The following is a 13,944-nucleotide window of genomic DNA, read 5'->3' on the forward strand; positions in this document are numbered from 1 at the left end:
AAGAATGGATCACAGGACAGCGGTCAAAGTTATCCTTAGTAACTAGTGGACTAAGGATTTTTCTCGATTATGGAGGTGATAAAGAGTTCGACGTAAAGAGTTACGTCGATGCAAGCTTAACACCTATCCGGATAGCTCTGAGTAGAGATACCGGATACGTATAATGGAGCAACAATTTAGAATAGCTCCAAGTAGAACAGTTATTTGAAATGGCTCCAAATATAGCGTAGTAGCTGCATCTACAAGATGACATAGAGATTTGCGAAGTACATACGGATCTGAATGTTGCAGACCCGTTGACTAAAACCTCTCTCACAAGCAACATGATCAAACCCAGAACTCTTTGAGTGTTAATCACATAGTGATGTGAACTAGTAAACTCTTTGGATGTTGGTCACATGGCGATGTGACCTGTGAGTGTTAATCACATGGCGATGTGAACTAGATTATTGACTCTAGTGCAAGTGGGAGACTGTTGGAAATATGCCCTAGAGGCAATAATAAATTGATTATTATTATATTTCCTTGTTCATGATAATCGTTTATTATCCATGCTATAATTGTATTGATAGGAAACTCAGATAGATGTGTGGATACATAGACAACACCATGTCCCTAGTAAGCCTCTAGTTGACTAGCTCGTTGATCAATAGATGGTTACGGTTTCCTGACCATGGACATTGGATGTCATCGATAACGGGATCACATCATTAGGAGAATGATGTGATGGACAAGACCCAATCCTAAGCATAGCACTAGATCGTGTAGTTCGTATGCTAAAGCTTTTCTAATGTCAAGTATCATTTCCTTAGACCATGAGATTGTGCAACTCCCGGATACCGTAGGAATGCTTTGGGTGTACCAAACGTCACAACGTAACTGGGTGGCTATAAAGGTACACTATAGGTATCTCCGAAAGTGTCTGTTGGGTTGGCACGAATCGAGACTGGGATTTGTCACTCCGTGTAAACGGAGAGGTATCTCTGGGCCCACTCGGTAGGACATCATCATAATGTGCACAATGTGATCAAGGAGTTGATCACGGGATGATGTGTTACGGAACGAGTAAAAGAGACTTGCCGGTAACGAGATTGAACAAGGTATCGGGATACCGACGATCGAATCTCGGGTAAGTATCGTACCGCTAGACAAAGGGAATTGTATACGGGATTGATTAAGTCCTTGACATCGTGGTTCATCCGATGAGATCATCGTGGAACATGTGGGAGCCAACATGGGGATCCAGATCCCGCTGTTGGTTATTGACCGGAGAGTCATCTCGGTCATGTCTGCATGTCTCCCGAACCCGTAGGGTCTACACACTTAAGGTTCGGTGACGCTAGGGTTATAGAGATATTAGTATGCGGTAACCCGAAAGTTGTTCGGAGTCCCGGATGAGATCCCGGACGTCACAGGAGTTCCGGAATGGTCCGGAGGTAAAGAATTATATATAGGAAGTACTATTTCGGCCATCGGGACAAGTTTCGTGGTCACCGGTATTGTACCGGGACCACCGGAAGGGTCCCGGGGGTCCACCGGGTGGGGCCACCTGCCCCGGGGGCCACATGGGCTGTAGGGGGTGCGCCTTGGCCTACATGGGCCAAGGGCACCAGCCCCAAGAGGCCCATGCGCCAAGAGAAGAGAAAAAGGGGAGAGTCCTAAAAGGGGAAGGCACCTCCGAGGTGCCTTGGGGAGGATGGACTCCTCCCCCCCTTGGCCGCACCCTTCCTTGGAGGAAGGGGCAAGGGCTGCACCTCCCCCCTCTCCCTTGGCCCTATATATAGTGGGGAAAAGGAGGGCAACCATACCTAAGCCCTGGCGCCTCCCTCTCCCTCCCGTGACACATCTCCCTCCTCCCGCAGCGCTTAGCGAAGCCCTGTTGGAATCCCGCTACTTCCACCACCACGCCGTCGTGCTGTTGGATCTCCATCAACCTCTCCTCCCCCCTTGCTGGATCAAGAAGGAGGAGACGTCGCTGCTCCGTACGTGTGTTGAACGCGGAGGTGCCGTCCGTTCGGTGCTAGAATTATCGGTGATTTGGATCACGACGAGTACGACTCCATCAACCCCGTTCTCTTGAACGCTTCCGCGCGCGATCTACAAGGGTATGTAGATCCACTCCTCCCTCGTTGCTAGATGACTCCATAGATAGATCTTGGTGACACGTAGGAAAATTTTGAATTTCTGCTACGTTCCCCAACAGATATGAACCTAACTATCTTTCCCATGGGCATGCGCATCCCTTCAATGGTCGGATCCTTCACGAAATCATTTGGTAACTTATGAACCTGCCCCCGTACTGGGAGCTTGTTTAGAATCACCGGCACTAGGTTTAAAAATCATCATATTCTTCTATAAAAAGTCTAGAATCATCACATTCTTGCTCCTCTCCCTCCCGGGGGCGTTGTCGCGGAGCTTAGGTGTTTTAGGGCTTGTGTACCGTTGTACCCAGGTCTTCCTTTGTTCTCTTTTGATATCGTAGTTGCATGTGTCTCGCGTGATCCGATTTATCCTGAGATCGGCGTTGTACGAGGGCTACCCATCATTTTGTATCATTTGGCCGTGTACTATGTTTTTTTTTTGCTTTATATATAAAGCGGGGGTGAAAATCTGTTTCGAGAGATAAGAAGTGCTTGATTACTGAATAACCACGACACCATATTCATTGCTTCTTTACAATCTCCTAAGCACCTGATTTGGACTATGAATATATTTCCATCCACTCTTCTTCATAACATTTCCTTTACTGGATTTCATGAAAAGCGCATGTCCACAAAGAGGGGGCTAGGGCTAAACCCAGGTATGGACCTTCGCGGTCGATAGCCACTTTTGCCTTCTCTAGTGGATCAGAGATTTCTTCTTCCCACACACGCTCTGCTTAGTTTTCTTCTTACGAATGCAATTTCTCCTGAAGAGCCTCGATAGAATGCCTAGCAGACCTATCCAAAAATCCAAAAACGCTTTTCTCGCCCATGTTTCTTGCCATGGTGATCAAAGTTGTGCCAGCGAAGCTGTAGCAACCCCTTCCACCCAGTTGAGAGGACCTAGGAATAGAGAAGAACCGTGGAGGAAGATTGAAGGATGAAGAAACTCTTGAAGACATACGACATGCTGCTGACGAAGGACAAGAAAACCCTAGATATTATGCCAGGGCCGTCGGTAGTAGCCGTCCCGAATCGTTTAGAGTCTCAACCTAACAAAATTAAGGATGAACAAGTTCAAATCGACTCGTTGTCACGTTGGCAAAACAAGATAATTTTTTTTCCTTCTGGTTGGTAAAGCCAAAAATGTGTTAAATTTTGCAAGAAATTTGGCCAAACATCCATCCAAACCATCCCCACCCGTCCACCCCCTCGCGTATTCCGCCGCCACGCCGCCGCGGCGCCCTTCCCGCCGTCGCGAGCCGTATCTTTCGGCAACACACACACACGAAGCCGCCCACACGCCATGGAGGAGACCGAGGCTAAGAAGCCCACCCCCGCATCCCCCCTCTTCTCCTTCTCCAACCCCAGCGCCTCCTTCGGCTTCGGGTTCGGCGCCGCGCCCGGCCCTCCCCCTCCGCCTCCGCCGCCAGCTGTCGAGGTCCTCCTCTCCGAGGTATTTCCCCTCCGCTTCATCCCTCTTCGTGCTCTTCCCGGCGCAAGGTTCGATCTCGCCTTGTTTGCCTTGCAGGAATCACCCGTCGCGGCCGGCAACTTGGAGCCTGTGGTGGTTGACGACTCCCTATCGATCTACAAGGTGCGATTCAGAAATGCCCACCTTGTGTTTGCGGAAGTGCCTCTGTCGCTCTGTAGTCCAGCAAAAACTGTAGAGTATGCTAGGATTCTGGTGTGTGAGAAAAATGCAGGCCATAATGTATTACTTGATAACTCTGCAACCCGTGTGTGACGAATGACACGATGATCGGTTGATCATTGAGCATGCAATGCAAGCATTAGGGCGGCTTTATGTTTTGGCAGCCTCGGTGCTTATTTTACTTCTGTACCATCTCTCATTTGTATGCCAGTTGAACTGCAAACACTTGAGAAATGATTAAATGCCACCACATCCATTGTGGCGTACCTGCTTTATGCTACATTGAAAGTGTAGAGCTATTGCAAGTGCGAACTGAAGTGAGGATGATAGGATCAAGATCGAGCATGCCAAATGAGTTTCTTGGGCTGTTGCAGAACTGTTTCGGGAGCTTGCTGTAGTTACTACTTGTGCTACTGCTAATAAAAACAGCCTGTTGTATGTGATGTTCAATTGTATTGAAACTTGGGACTGCAATTCTGCAAGTAAACAACAGTCAACAACATTTGACAAAAAACATCATAGTATTTTGAGACTATCTTGGTTCTTAAATGGTCAGGTACATTTGTTTTCTTAGCTATCATTCTGTCTTTTGATCTAATGGCTTGATGATCCCCATTGAAATTGTAGGTGAATTACACTGATAAATACATATCAATACTTGAAAACTCCTGATTATAAATATGTATAGTGGTTACAGATGCATCCTCCAGTCCTGTTTAATTCGTATAGGTTGTAGTCTTTTCCAGTTAGTTGGTTCTGTGACTATGAACGAATTGTATAGAATAATCATTGGCATTTTGTTCTGGACTTCTACTACATTATTGTGGGTAAATTTTACCTTTTCCCCCTGTTTTATTGGTTATGCAAATATCTCCCTGGAGTTCAGGAAATGAGGAAGCTTGCAATAACATTTTGTGTGACCTTAAATTGGAAAATATATATTCTATTTTGGTAAGCTGTGTTGTTTGTTAGTCACTGTTGTTTTAGATTAGCCTCAGTTGAGTTGGATTTCTTTTGTTAAGATTAGGGTCAGCTATCCTGTGTGTACTACATATATATACCTCATCCCGTAACAGTGGCGTACACTGCACAGTGTTCACGCATGCCAGGTGGCCCTAATCTCAGCCAACAGAATAAAGGGGTAGGAATAGTGTTTGTCATGACGTTAGAGGTGGAGTAAGATGGCAATACCTTAACAACAGGAAGTAATGATTTAATTAGATTCTGAGCAATCATAGATGGAAGTAGTTTTTTTTAGTCAGATTATATCGGCTATATAAGGACTAAAAGGAGACTTAGTTTAGCATTATTAATCAAGAAATAAGCAAAATTCTTCATTCTACCTCGGTTCTCAATGGGGCCTCACAGCCTTGCTCTGCTGTGTGGCTGACTGTTCAAGGGCGGGCGCCCTATGTCGCTCCTCGGAGCTGTACCTGAGCAGTACCTCTTCCCAACAGAAGGTTTCTTTGTATGATTAGGCTGCTGCTACAATTGAATTCACGTTGAATAGCCTTATTTTATTCTTTGCTCATCATGATCTTTGTTGGGCATGGGTATGTGAGTACGGAGAAAAAGCGAGACACTTTTGTACTATTCAGTTTTTCTGTGTTACAGGGTTATGGTTGATCAAGAAAGGATAAATTTATGAATATTGCGAGTCTGTTTGTTAATGCTCACTACATACTTGATGCTTTACCAAGGGAAGCAAGAACACAGGAAACTTCATGAAACATTGCAGGATTTTTAATATGCTAATCTTCCCACCTGTTCTCTCCCCCAACCCCAATTAAAGAAAAGGAAAACATGTTGCTTCTTTAGCCATGAAATAGTTTTCTAGGACATGCATTGACTCTTTTCTTGTGAAGTTCGGGCCAAAATGACATTGCATTGCACCCATCCACACTTGGAGCAAATATGTCATCAGGTCAACTACAGCTATTCCAAACTTATATGGAATAGTTTTATATAAAAGCTTTTCCTGTTCTTTCACCATATTCCACACGTCATTGTTAGATCCTTATGCTGGTGTAAACTAACCTGTTCTCCTCCTTCATCCTATTTATTAGGGGAGAGTTAACACCTCTGATGTTTTGGGGGTAAAAAACTCTGATTTGGTTCCAGGAAAATATGAAGGTGAAGGCTGAATGCATATTGTTATTTGCAGCATGTTTTGTCATAGTTGTGAACCTGACAATTTCCATGGGTCCTAGGGGGGTTGAAACTGTGGGAAGGATCATTGGACTTGGTGAAAACCCTAAATTCAGACATCAAAGATGATCGATTGCTTATGGAAGGCAAACACGTACTAGAGGTGGGATACTTGCTCTAAGATTATACGTATTGTCAACATTTTGTGTACACTTGGAAGTTCTGTTAAATATTTAGATCTTGTTTCTTCCGAATGTATTTGGCCTACGTTTTCTTGGTGCAGTTTCTCTCTCCTCTCTCCTCTCTCCAGCTAATAGTGTACTCTACTATGATATCTAGCTTACAATGCTACTTAAAGTCTTCGACCAATTGTTGATACAGATAATTATAAGCTGAGAAACAGTTCATTCAGATAATTCCTTACATTATCTATCTCTGTGATTCTTCAGCTAGGATGTGGACATGGCCTCCCTGGCATCTTTGCAGGTCTGAAGGTATATCAATCTGTTCTCCCCTTTGGCATTGTTTAAACAATTCCTCAACTATATCAATTTCTTAGAACTTCAAACTTTCAGGGTGCTGCTCTAGTTCACTTCCAAGATTTCAATGCTGAGGTCCTTAGGTGCCTTACCATCCCAAATGTAAAAGCTAATCTGTTCAAGGAATCATCTGAAACATCTAGGAGTGTTGGTTTTTATGCTGGTGATTGGAGTGAAATCGACAAGTTACTTCTTCGCGGAGATGCTGTCCAGGATAAAACAACCAATCTTCACACAGAAAATGAAGGGCATAGAGGCTACAATATCATCCTGATGGCTGAGACTGTGTATGCATTGGATTCACTTCCTAGTCTCTACAGGCTCATCAAGAAGGTCAACATCCGAGATCTTCCTTTACTATTTTTTTTCTTTCCATTACTCTAGTTTGCTAAATATTAATTGTTGCTCACATCTCTAAAACCTTTTGCAGTGCTTACACTACCCTAGTGGTGTAGTTTATATGGCAGGGAAAAAGCATTACTTTGGTGTAGGTGGCGGCACAAGGCAATTTCTACGCTTGGTTACAGAAGATGGTAAGAATTTGTTAGCCATCTGGTATTTATTCATGTACCTATATTTTTATCTGTAGTGGCATGCATATTTTGCACACTGATGTGATGAAAGGCTGGAGAAAAACGTCAATACTTTTTGTACAGTGGTCACGGATTTTTTAGTGTTTCTCCTCTACCAAACTACATGTTGTTTATAATGAATTTGCATGTCAAGATCTGTGCATTATTGCTTTGAAGCTGAGTATCAAGCACATGTGTTTTTTATAAGATAAGGAAGGAACTTGCATCCTGCATGTGGATTAAACTATCCTTCGTTAAATGCATCACATGACGAAACCATAGGCCAGCTGTTAACACTCAGATGCATGACTTCTTTGGATTCATGATGTGAATTTTGTGTTAAGAGTTGCATGTGTTGTGGTGTCCATGCATTTGCTTACTAGTTCCTTTCTTGTCCTTTAGGTGCCATGCAGTCGGACCTGCTTGCTGAAGTTACTGACGGATCATCCAATGTTAGGGAGGTTTGGAAATTCTCATTCAAGTAGACAAGCATGGCCTCTGTGATTGCTGTATCAGATACAAAACGTGTAGCGGGCTCCATATTGGTAGAGTGTGAGCCTTGGTTTAGCCGTATCATGGTGTTTTAATGCACTGTTAGTTCCAAGTTGATTGTTCATGAACTCTTGAGAAGTCATACAAGTACTTGAGTCCTATCTCTGAATTACTGACTCTTAAAACCGGTGTACCCTTTCCTCTGAGATGTGAATCCTCCATGATGGCCCGCCTGTACCATCTCACAACTTTGACAAAAGCAGCACTTTTTATTGCCCACGGTAGCAAAGATTCTTGGGAATTCCAGTGGCAGACAGAGCTGATTGAGTGGCGATAGCAACTGACAAGTCATCAAAAAGAGTAACAAGAAACAAAATTTGTGCCCCCATACTTTACCTCCTTTGTCCAGATGCCATGATACACACCATGCTCGCTTTCCTGGCAACCAGAGGAAATACTCCAACGTACCCCCACAAGATAATTTTGGGAGAGGTGTGGGTGAGGAAGAAGGGGCATGGATGTGAGAGGGTGGCTAGGCCCATGTGGCACGAGGAATCAAACATTAGGGCGACCTTTGTCCTCTTGTTTCATGTGTCAATGTTTCTAATTATCGGCGCCGTACGACTTTGGTCGGGGTCACTCCATGTGCAAGCTACTGCTCTATTGTCCTCCCTCAAGATGATCTGCATCTTCCTTGCTTGTAGAGTCTACTATATCTTGGCCTTGCAGGTTGCAGCCTTTCCCCTTGAGCTGCAATGATGGGGCTGCAGGACACGGGCAGCGGCCGGAGGGGCAGCTTCTTCCAGTACCAGCGGCTGGAATGCCGGGACGACGGGGCCACCCCGCGGCCCAGGCAGCGGCGGTGGCTGCCGTCTCTGACGACTGGTAAGGCGGCCTGCTCCTGCTTCTTCCATCTCAAGAAGCTCAGGTGGAGCAGGATCACTTCGGTCCTCCTGCCGAGGAAGGTCTCCGAGCCCTCCTCCTCCAAGATCCGCCATGCAAGCGTGGCGCACGCTGAGGATGCCTGCCCGAGCATCGTCTTCCTGTCGCAGTGGGGGCTGCCGGTGCTCTCTGGCCCGTCGGTGGCCGGTAACAGGGGCAAGCACTCCCGTGGGAAGGGCTACTGAGAGGCAGCAGCAGAGGCTTCTGCACATTTTCCAGGTGTCGTCTCTGTTCCTAGCGACATATGCGTGTGTATGATGTGGTATATATCTAGCTGATCCTGTAAATCGGATTGTGTTCGTTGCTCTGTGCCGGGGTAGATCTGGGATCGGGTGTACCCTGCTGATCGATCGTGTCTGTGCGAAAAAATGTAGGTCGATTTTAAGTTGATGCCAGGCATAAGTACAAGCAAGACTCACTCACAGCTGTGTCGATTGCTCTTCTCCCATGAGCCACTCTACGTTTCTGAAACGGGGGTTAGATTGATAGCCAGATAGGCACCGCCTGCAACGCATGAACCTTTGCATGTTGCCGTGGAAAGCGAACTGATTTTCGTGAAATTCCTTTTGGCTAAAAAAAAGAAGCTCAAAATGGGGTGAAAAGAATGGCACTAATGGAATGCTGTGCTTTGCGGTTTGCTTCCACTGCGGCTCTACTGCTGTTGGCCTAGGAGCGAGAAACGGTGTTCTGATTTGTGCGACCTTGAGCCGTCAACTAGATGATGGACGGTCTCCTTTACTCCACGACACCACACCTCCCCCGTTCTTTTCCCTCGAGACGCACAACTGGTGCTCGTGCTCTTAAAAAGCTACTGTACCAGTACTCACTCCGGTCCTTTTTACTATTAGAATTCTCTAAAGTCAAACTTCATAAAGTCTGACCATATTTATATGAAAAAATATCAACATCTGCCATGCTAAAATTATACAATATGAAACTTTAAGTCATGACACATCTATTGATATTGATTTCAGATTGTGAATGTTGATAATTTTTTCTATAAAGTTGGTCAAACTTTACGAGGCTTGACTTCAGTCAAATCTTGTATACGAACTAAAAAGGACCGGAGGAAGTACTATGCATACAACCACGTCAAAAAAGTACTCTCTCTGTAAACAAATGTAAGAGCATTTAGATCATTACAAAAATAAGAGCGTTTAGATCACTACTTTAATGATCTAAACGCTCTTATATTTATGGGAAGTACCATCAATACAACTGATGTCTCATATTGCTGCATTTCGGATGCTCTTTGAACATAATAAGGCCATCTTCGACACTGAGCGCTTGTTTAGGAGCTTGAGCAATAAGGGAAATAGAATTTTCGCTTGTTTAGGAGTGAGGAACTCCTACTGGGCTACTTCTTCTTTTGCTTATGGATGTAGGCATCATTACAAGTTAATAAATTAGGGAAACATTCTCTGTGAGTGTTTTTCCAGCGAACGCTTCAAACTTGCCATGCCATACCAAGTTGAAAGTTGTCATGTCACAAAAAAAAGGCACAAAAATTGCCACATTGCGTAGAGAAATTGCCATATATTCGATCGTGATCTGATGGCTTTGAGGGCGTTCACTAGGAGCCCTAAAAATTTGACGTTCCCTGGATATTGGGGTCCATCAAGAATTTCTACGCAGAGTCTGTGTAGGAGTCCCTCCCTCCAACGCTAACATCTACCCATAGATTCCTAGCGATTTTTAGAAAAATATGAAAGAAAATCGTAAGCATCTACTTCCCGAACACATGTAGCTAAGGGCGTGTACAATGCATAGCCTCAAGGTGATGCCTCGCATGCCATGTAGGATCGGATATGACATAAAGTAGGTTTGAATAGGGAAGCGGAATCCTCTTCAGGAGGCGGGTGCTTGAAAAGAAAAAGTGTGGTCCAGTGACAAAAGCTGAAAAGGTTGAAATAAAAAGTAGAGATGCATGTGTACTAGAGTCTTTATTTTCTATTTTTTAATAAGGCCTACTAGTGTTAGCTTGCATTGGAAAGAAAAAATGAATGTAGATGCCTTATATCCATATGCCACCATTATACATGCCCTAAGCGTTTATGCTAGTATAAATCCTGGATTTTCTCTCGCATCTAGGACATCATTCGTCACCAGTGATTCTGGTGAGTGAGAGAAAAAAAGGGATGAGGTGCGGTGCCTGACGACTTGTTTTGCTTCGACGCTAGCAATTTCCCTAGTTTTGACGTGGGATCAGGGAAAAAGACTAGGATCGATGTCTTGGAGCCCATGTTAAGCGTCCGCGTTGAAGAAAGGAGTTAATGGTGTATACCGCTACTATTTTTATGTTCCCTACCCTACGTCTGGGAAATGGAAAAAAGATATAGCATTGGTATTTTCTGATAAATAAAATAGACACAATAGCTTGTAAAATATATGTACATTCATTCTGACAAAGACATGTACATACACTATTTTTATGACCACCAGACGAACGTTTAAATTAATAGTCACACAAGCACCTCATATTCTTCTGGCAATAACAACTCAAATTTGAAGAAGTTTTCCTTCCATCCGCCTCAACAGCTAGGGCAAACTTTCATCTCCAGGCTTCGTCGACAAGCTTGTGGATTCACCTCTCCATTGCCTATCCATCCGGTGGCCGGTGGCGGGGAGGGGAATCTCCGTGCCTCCGCTCCAGGTAGTAGTTTAGGTTAGGTTTTCTAGCCCTAGCTCTACGGATGGCGGCGCTTGTTCTTTGAGATTGTTCGTCGAGCTTCGATCCTCCTCAAGTCTTTGGGGATATAGGGTTAGGGTTTCTCGTCGTGCATGTGCGATGGCGAGATATGGTGTTAGTTGCTTAAGATCTATTCAAGAGTTCAACGGCGACGACTGCAACTCCAGGGTGTTAGTCCTTAGGGATACATGCATGAAGACTTCTCGACTTTCATCAATAAGGTCAAGCCGGCTTCGGTAGGGAAATGACGACAGCAACACAGAAGCAGGTTGTTCTTGCGTCGGTAATGGTCGTTCGGTGGTTTAGGAACCTCGATCAGATCTTTTTCTGAAAAAAACAGAGCTAGCAAAATACAAACACACATGATACGTCTAGTACTCTAACCAACACCTAATCATCCTTCGGGCCAGGCCAGGTTCGGACCGGGCTTAACAAAGCCCGAAGTCAATATCTCAAGCCCGAGCCCGGCCCAACCCGAAGCACATGAACAATGTTGGTTTTTAATTGAATTAATCATATTCGAGGTATTAAATCAATATCAACACAAACACACCCCTCCACACACAAAAGGAAGGTAACCAACTGAGCATGCCATCCCAGGAGGGACGACATTTAGGGCTTTATTAATACAGTTTTGCTAAAGCACATCTAGATGTGCCATAAGTATTGCACATCTAAGTCCTATATCATTGATCTTATGTTGAGATTCGTGTGAATATTTTCTTTTTCTTTCTAACTTTTTTCTTTTTACTTGATTCACTCACTTAGATGTGCAATAACTAGGGCACATCTAGATGTGCCCTAAACACACCCTTATTAATACTACTCACACCATGCTATATGTACTCCGAACGCACCGTAAAGGGCAGTTAGCAAACTCTAAAATTCTGCTAAAAAAGGCAATCTCTAGAAGAAATAAATAAGTTATAGTTGGTAAAAAGTCAACAAATTAAGTAAATACCTTAACCAGTGCAAGTACTAAATAAGTACACATATAACTCACAAATAAATACTCCTATGTAACTCCTTCCCCAGCCATCCTCTCACAACCTACATTTGCCACTCTATCTAACACCAGCACTCTCAAGTCTCAACGTACCAAGAGATCAAGAGAAACATGGAGGGGATGGAAGATGAGTCCAAGAAGAAGAGGAGGAGGAGCAAGAAGCGCGCAAGGCTCAAGTCATTCCTCCACTTCCCCAAGGCCCTCAAGAAGCTCCATGGCCATGGCCGTCCGAGCGCCAACCACAACCCATCCCCTTCCCCCTCCGCCGCCGCCGCCGCTGGCTCGTTGCTCTCCGCGTGCATGCACCCCCGGACCAACTCCTTCTCCGGCGTCCGCCAACGCCACGTCGCCGCCCGTAACCGCGACGACGACGACGACGATGAAGACGGCGCTCTTGCCGTCAACTTCCGGTCTCTCAGAGTCGGCCCGACCGCCGTTCGTGACGACGACGACGACGGCGACGATGAGGACGGCTCGTCGACGCAGGAGGATGACGGTGGCTCTGAGAGCGAGGGGGGCGGCGTCTTGGCCGGGATGGCTGCCATGAAGGTGGTCTCCGGCGGGGGCTGCGGCGTGGCCGTGGTGACGCTCTCCGTCGCGCCGTACGAGGACTTCCGGCGGTCCATGCGGGAGATGGCGGACGCGCACGCGAGGGTGGAGGCCGCCCGCGTCGGCACGCGTCCGGCGCCGGCGGTGGACTGGGACTTCATGGAGGAGCTGCTGTTCTGCTACCTCCAGCTCAACGACCGGGCGGTGCACAAGGACATACTCCGGGCGTTCACCGACACCGTCGCCGCGCTCCGGAGGCGGCGCAGGGCACCGGCACTGAAGCCGAAGAGCAGGCGGACACGGCAGCCACGGAGGGGCGCCGGAGGATCCGGCATCGACGACGACGACGACGTCGACGAAGCGGTGGACTCGAACTCGTGATCGTGTCGTGCGTACATGCTGGCAAGCATGTGTGTGTAAATTTGGTAGGCACAGCAGCTCGCCGGCCGGCGCCGCCGCCGGTCATACTGCCGTCGGGCGGCTGCACATGGACTAACCGATTAACTAACGTCCCCCACCCTCTGATCTAACATAATGGTATGTGTTTAATACGCGCGGTTTATTACGAGTTTGTTTCAGCCTTTCAGAACGTTTTTCACTCCATGTGGACTGATGTGTCAAGTTGAGTCAAGGATATTAATTCAGTAAGGATCTGTATTTGTTTTGGAAATTTATCTCTTTGTACTTTACTAGCACAAATGTCCGTGCGTTGCAACGATGGAAAAATACCAGTTCTTATGAACCGTGATTTGCTGGGGAAGGAACTATGTCAAGGAAGAATGGTCGCTGATGCAAAAAAGATGCATAATTTGATCACCACGACATAAAGCTTAGAACATGGGGTATGATTCAGAGTAAATTGATCTGATTGACAATGTTTTTCTTGGAAAAAATCGATCTATTTATCAAATATCATGATAATATAAGGAACATCAAAAGTATTAAAAATTACATCTATGTCGTGTGTTACAACATGATAAAAATTCATCGCATTCTGACACTCGTAATCCAATTATTATTGTTTCTAAAAAAAGTATAGTCAAATATTCCTAACACGAGGAAGAATTGTTTTTTGAAGCCGACATCTTTACAAAACGTCTAATTATGTATTTTTCTGTGTGGGGGATATATGCAGTGTTCAACTTGCGGCCCATGCTTCGCTAATGAGTAAACACCATAATGCTTTTGCAAAAAAAAAACATAAAATCAGCT

The 13,944-nt window shown here is 45.4% G+C and overlaps 3 protein-coding genes across 3 annotated transcripts; all 3 read left to right on the forward strand.

The window, feature by feature from the left end:
• Positions 1 to 3,316: 3,316 nt before the first annotated feature.
• On the forward strand, positions 3,317 to 7,731 carry LOC125509142 (Putative methyltransferase family protein). The gene is made up of 8 exons (XM_048674044.2): positions 3,317 to 3,597; positions 3,673 to 3,738; positions 5,862 to 5,928; positions 6,006 to 6,106; positions 6,393 to 6,437; positions 6,519 to 6,815; positions 6,913 to 7,015; positions 7,457 to 7,731. Exons 1-8 carry the CDS (start codon positions 3,448 to 3,450, stop codon positions 7,537 to 7,539), a joined length of 912 nt encoding a protein of 303 aa, XP_048530001.1. The 5' UTR covers positions 3,317 to 3,447; the 3' UTR covers positions 7,540 to 7,731.
• A 141-nt stretch (positions 7,732 to 7,872) lies between these two features.
• Positions 7,873 to 8,912, forward strand: LOC125509143 (uncharacterized). Its single transcript, XM_048674045.2, has one exon. The coding sequence runs from the start codon at positions 8,302 to 8,304 to the stop codon at positions 8,671 to 8,673; it is 372 nt and encodes a 123-aa protein (XP_048530002.1). The 5' UTR covers positions 7,873 to 8,301; the 3' UTR covers positions 8,674 to 8,912.
• A 3,320-nt stretch (positions 8,913 to 12,232) lies between these two features.
• On the forward strand, positions 12,233 to 13,435 carry LOC125556035 (uncharacterized). The gene has a single exon (XM_048718836.2). The coding sequence runs from the start codon at positions 12,295 to 12,297 to the stop codon at positions 13,111 to 13,113; it is 819 nt and encodes a 272-aa protein (XP_048574793.1). The 5' UTR covers positions 12,233 to 12,294; the 3' UTR covers positions 13,114 to 13,435.
• The last annotated feature ends 509 nt before the right edge of the window (positions 13,436 to 13,944 follow it).

This window comes from Triticum urartu, chromosome 5A (assembly GCF_056163025.1).
Source record: "Triticum urartu cultivar PI428250 chromosome 5A, HENAU_Tu73, whole genome shotgun sequence".
NCBI lineage: Eukaryota > Viridiplantae > Streptophyta > Magnoliopsida > Poales > Poaceae > Triticum > Triticum urartu.

Excerpts from the sequence above, each read along its gene's own strand:
- LOC125509142 (XM_048674044.2), top strand. The coding sequence starts at position 3,448 with ATGGAGGAGACCGAGGCTAAGAAGCCCACCCCCGCATCCCCCCTCTTC. Across the intron at positions 3,598-3,672 it reads TCGAGGTCCTCCTCTCCGAG|GAATCACCCGTCGCGGCCGG; the intron begins GTATTTCCCCTC and ends TTTGCCTTGCAG. Across the intron at positions 5,929-6,005 it reads GGTTCCAGGAAAATATGAAG|GGGGGTTGAAACTGTGGGAA; the intron begins GTGAAGGCTGAA and ends CATGGGTCCTAG.
- LOC125509143 (XM_048674045.2), top strand. The coding sequence starts at position 8,302 with ATGATGGGGCTGCAGGACACGGGCAGCGGCCGGAGGGGCAGCTTCTTC.
- LOC125556035 (XM_048718836.2), top strand. The coding sequence starts at position 12,295 with ATGGAGGGGATGGAAGATGAGTCCAAGAAGAAGAGGAGGAGGAGCAAG.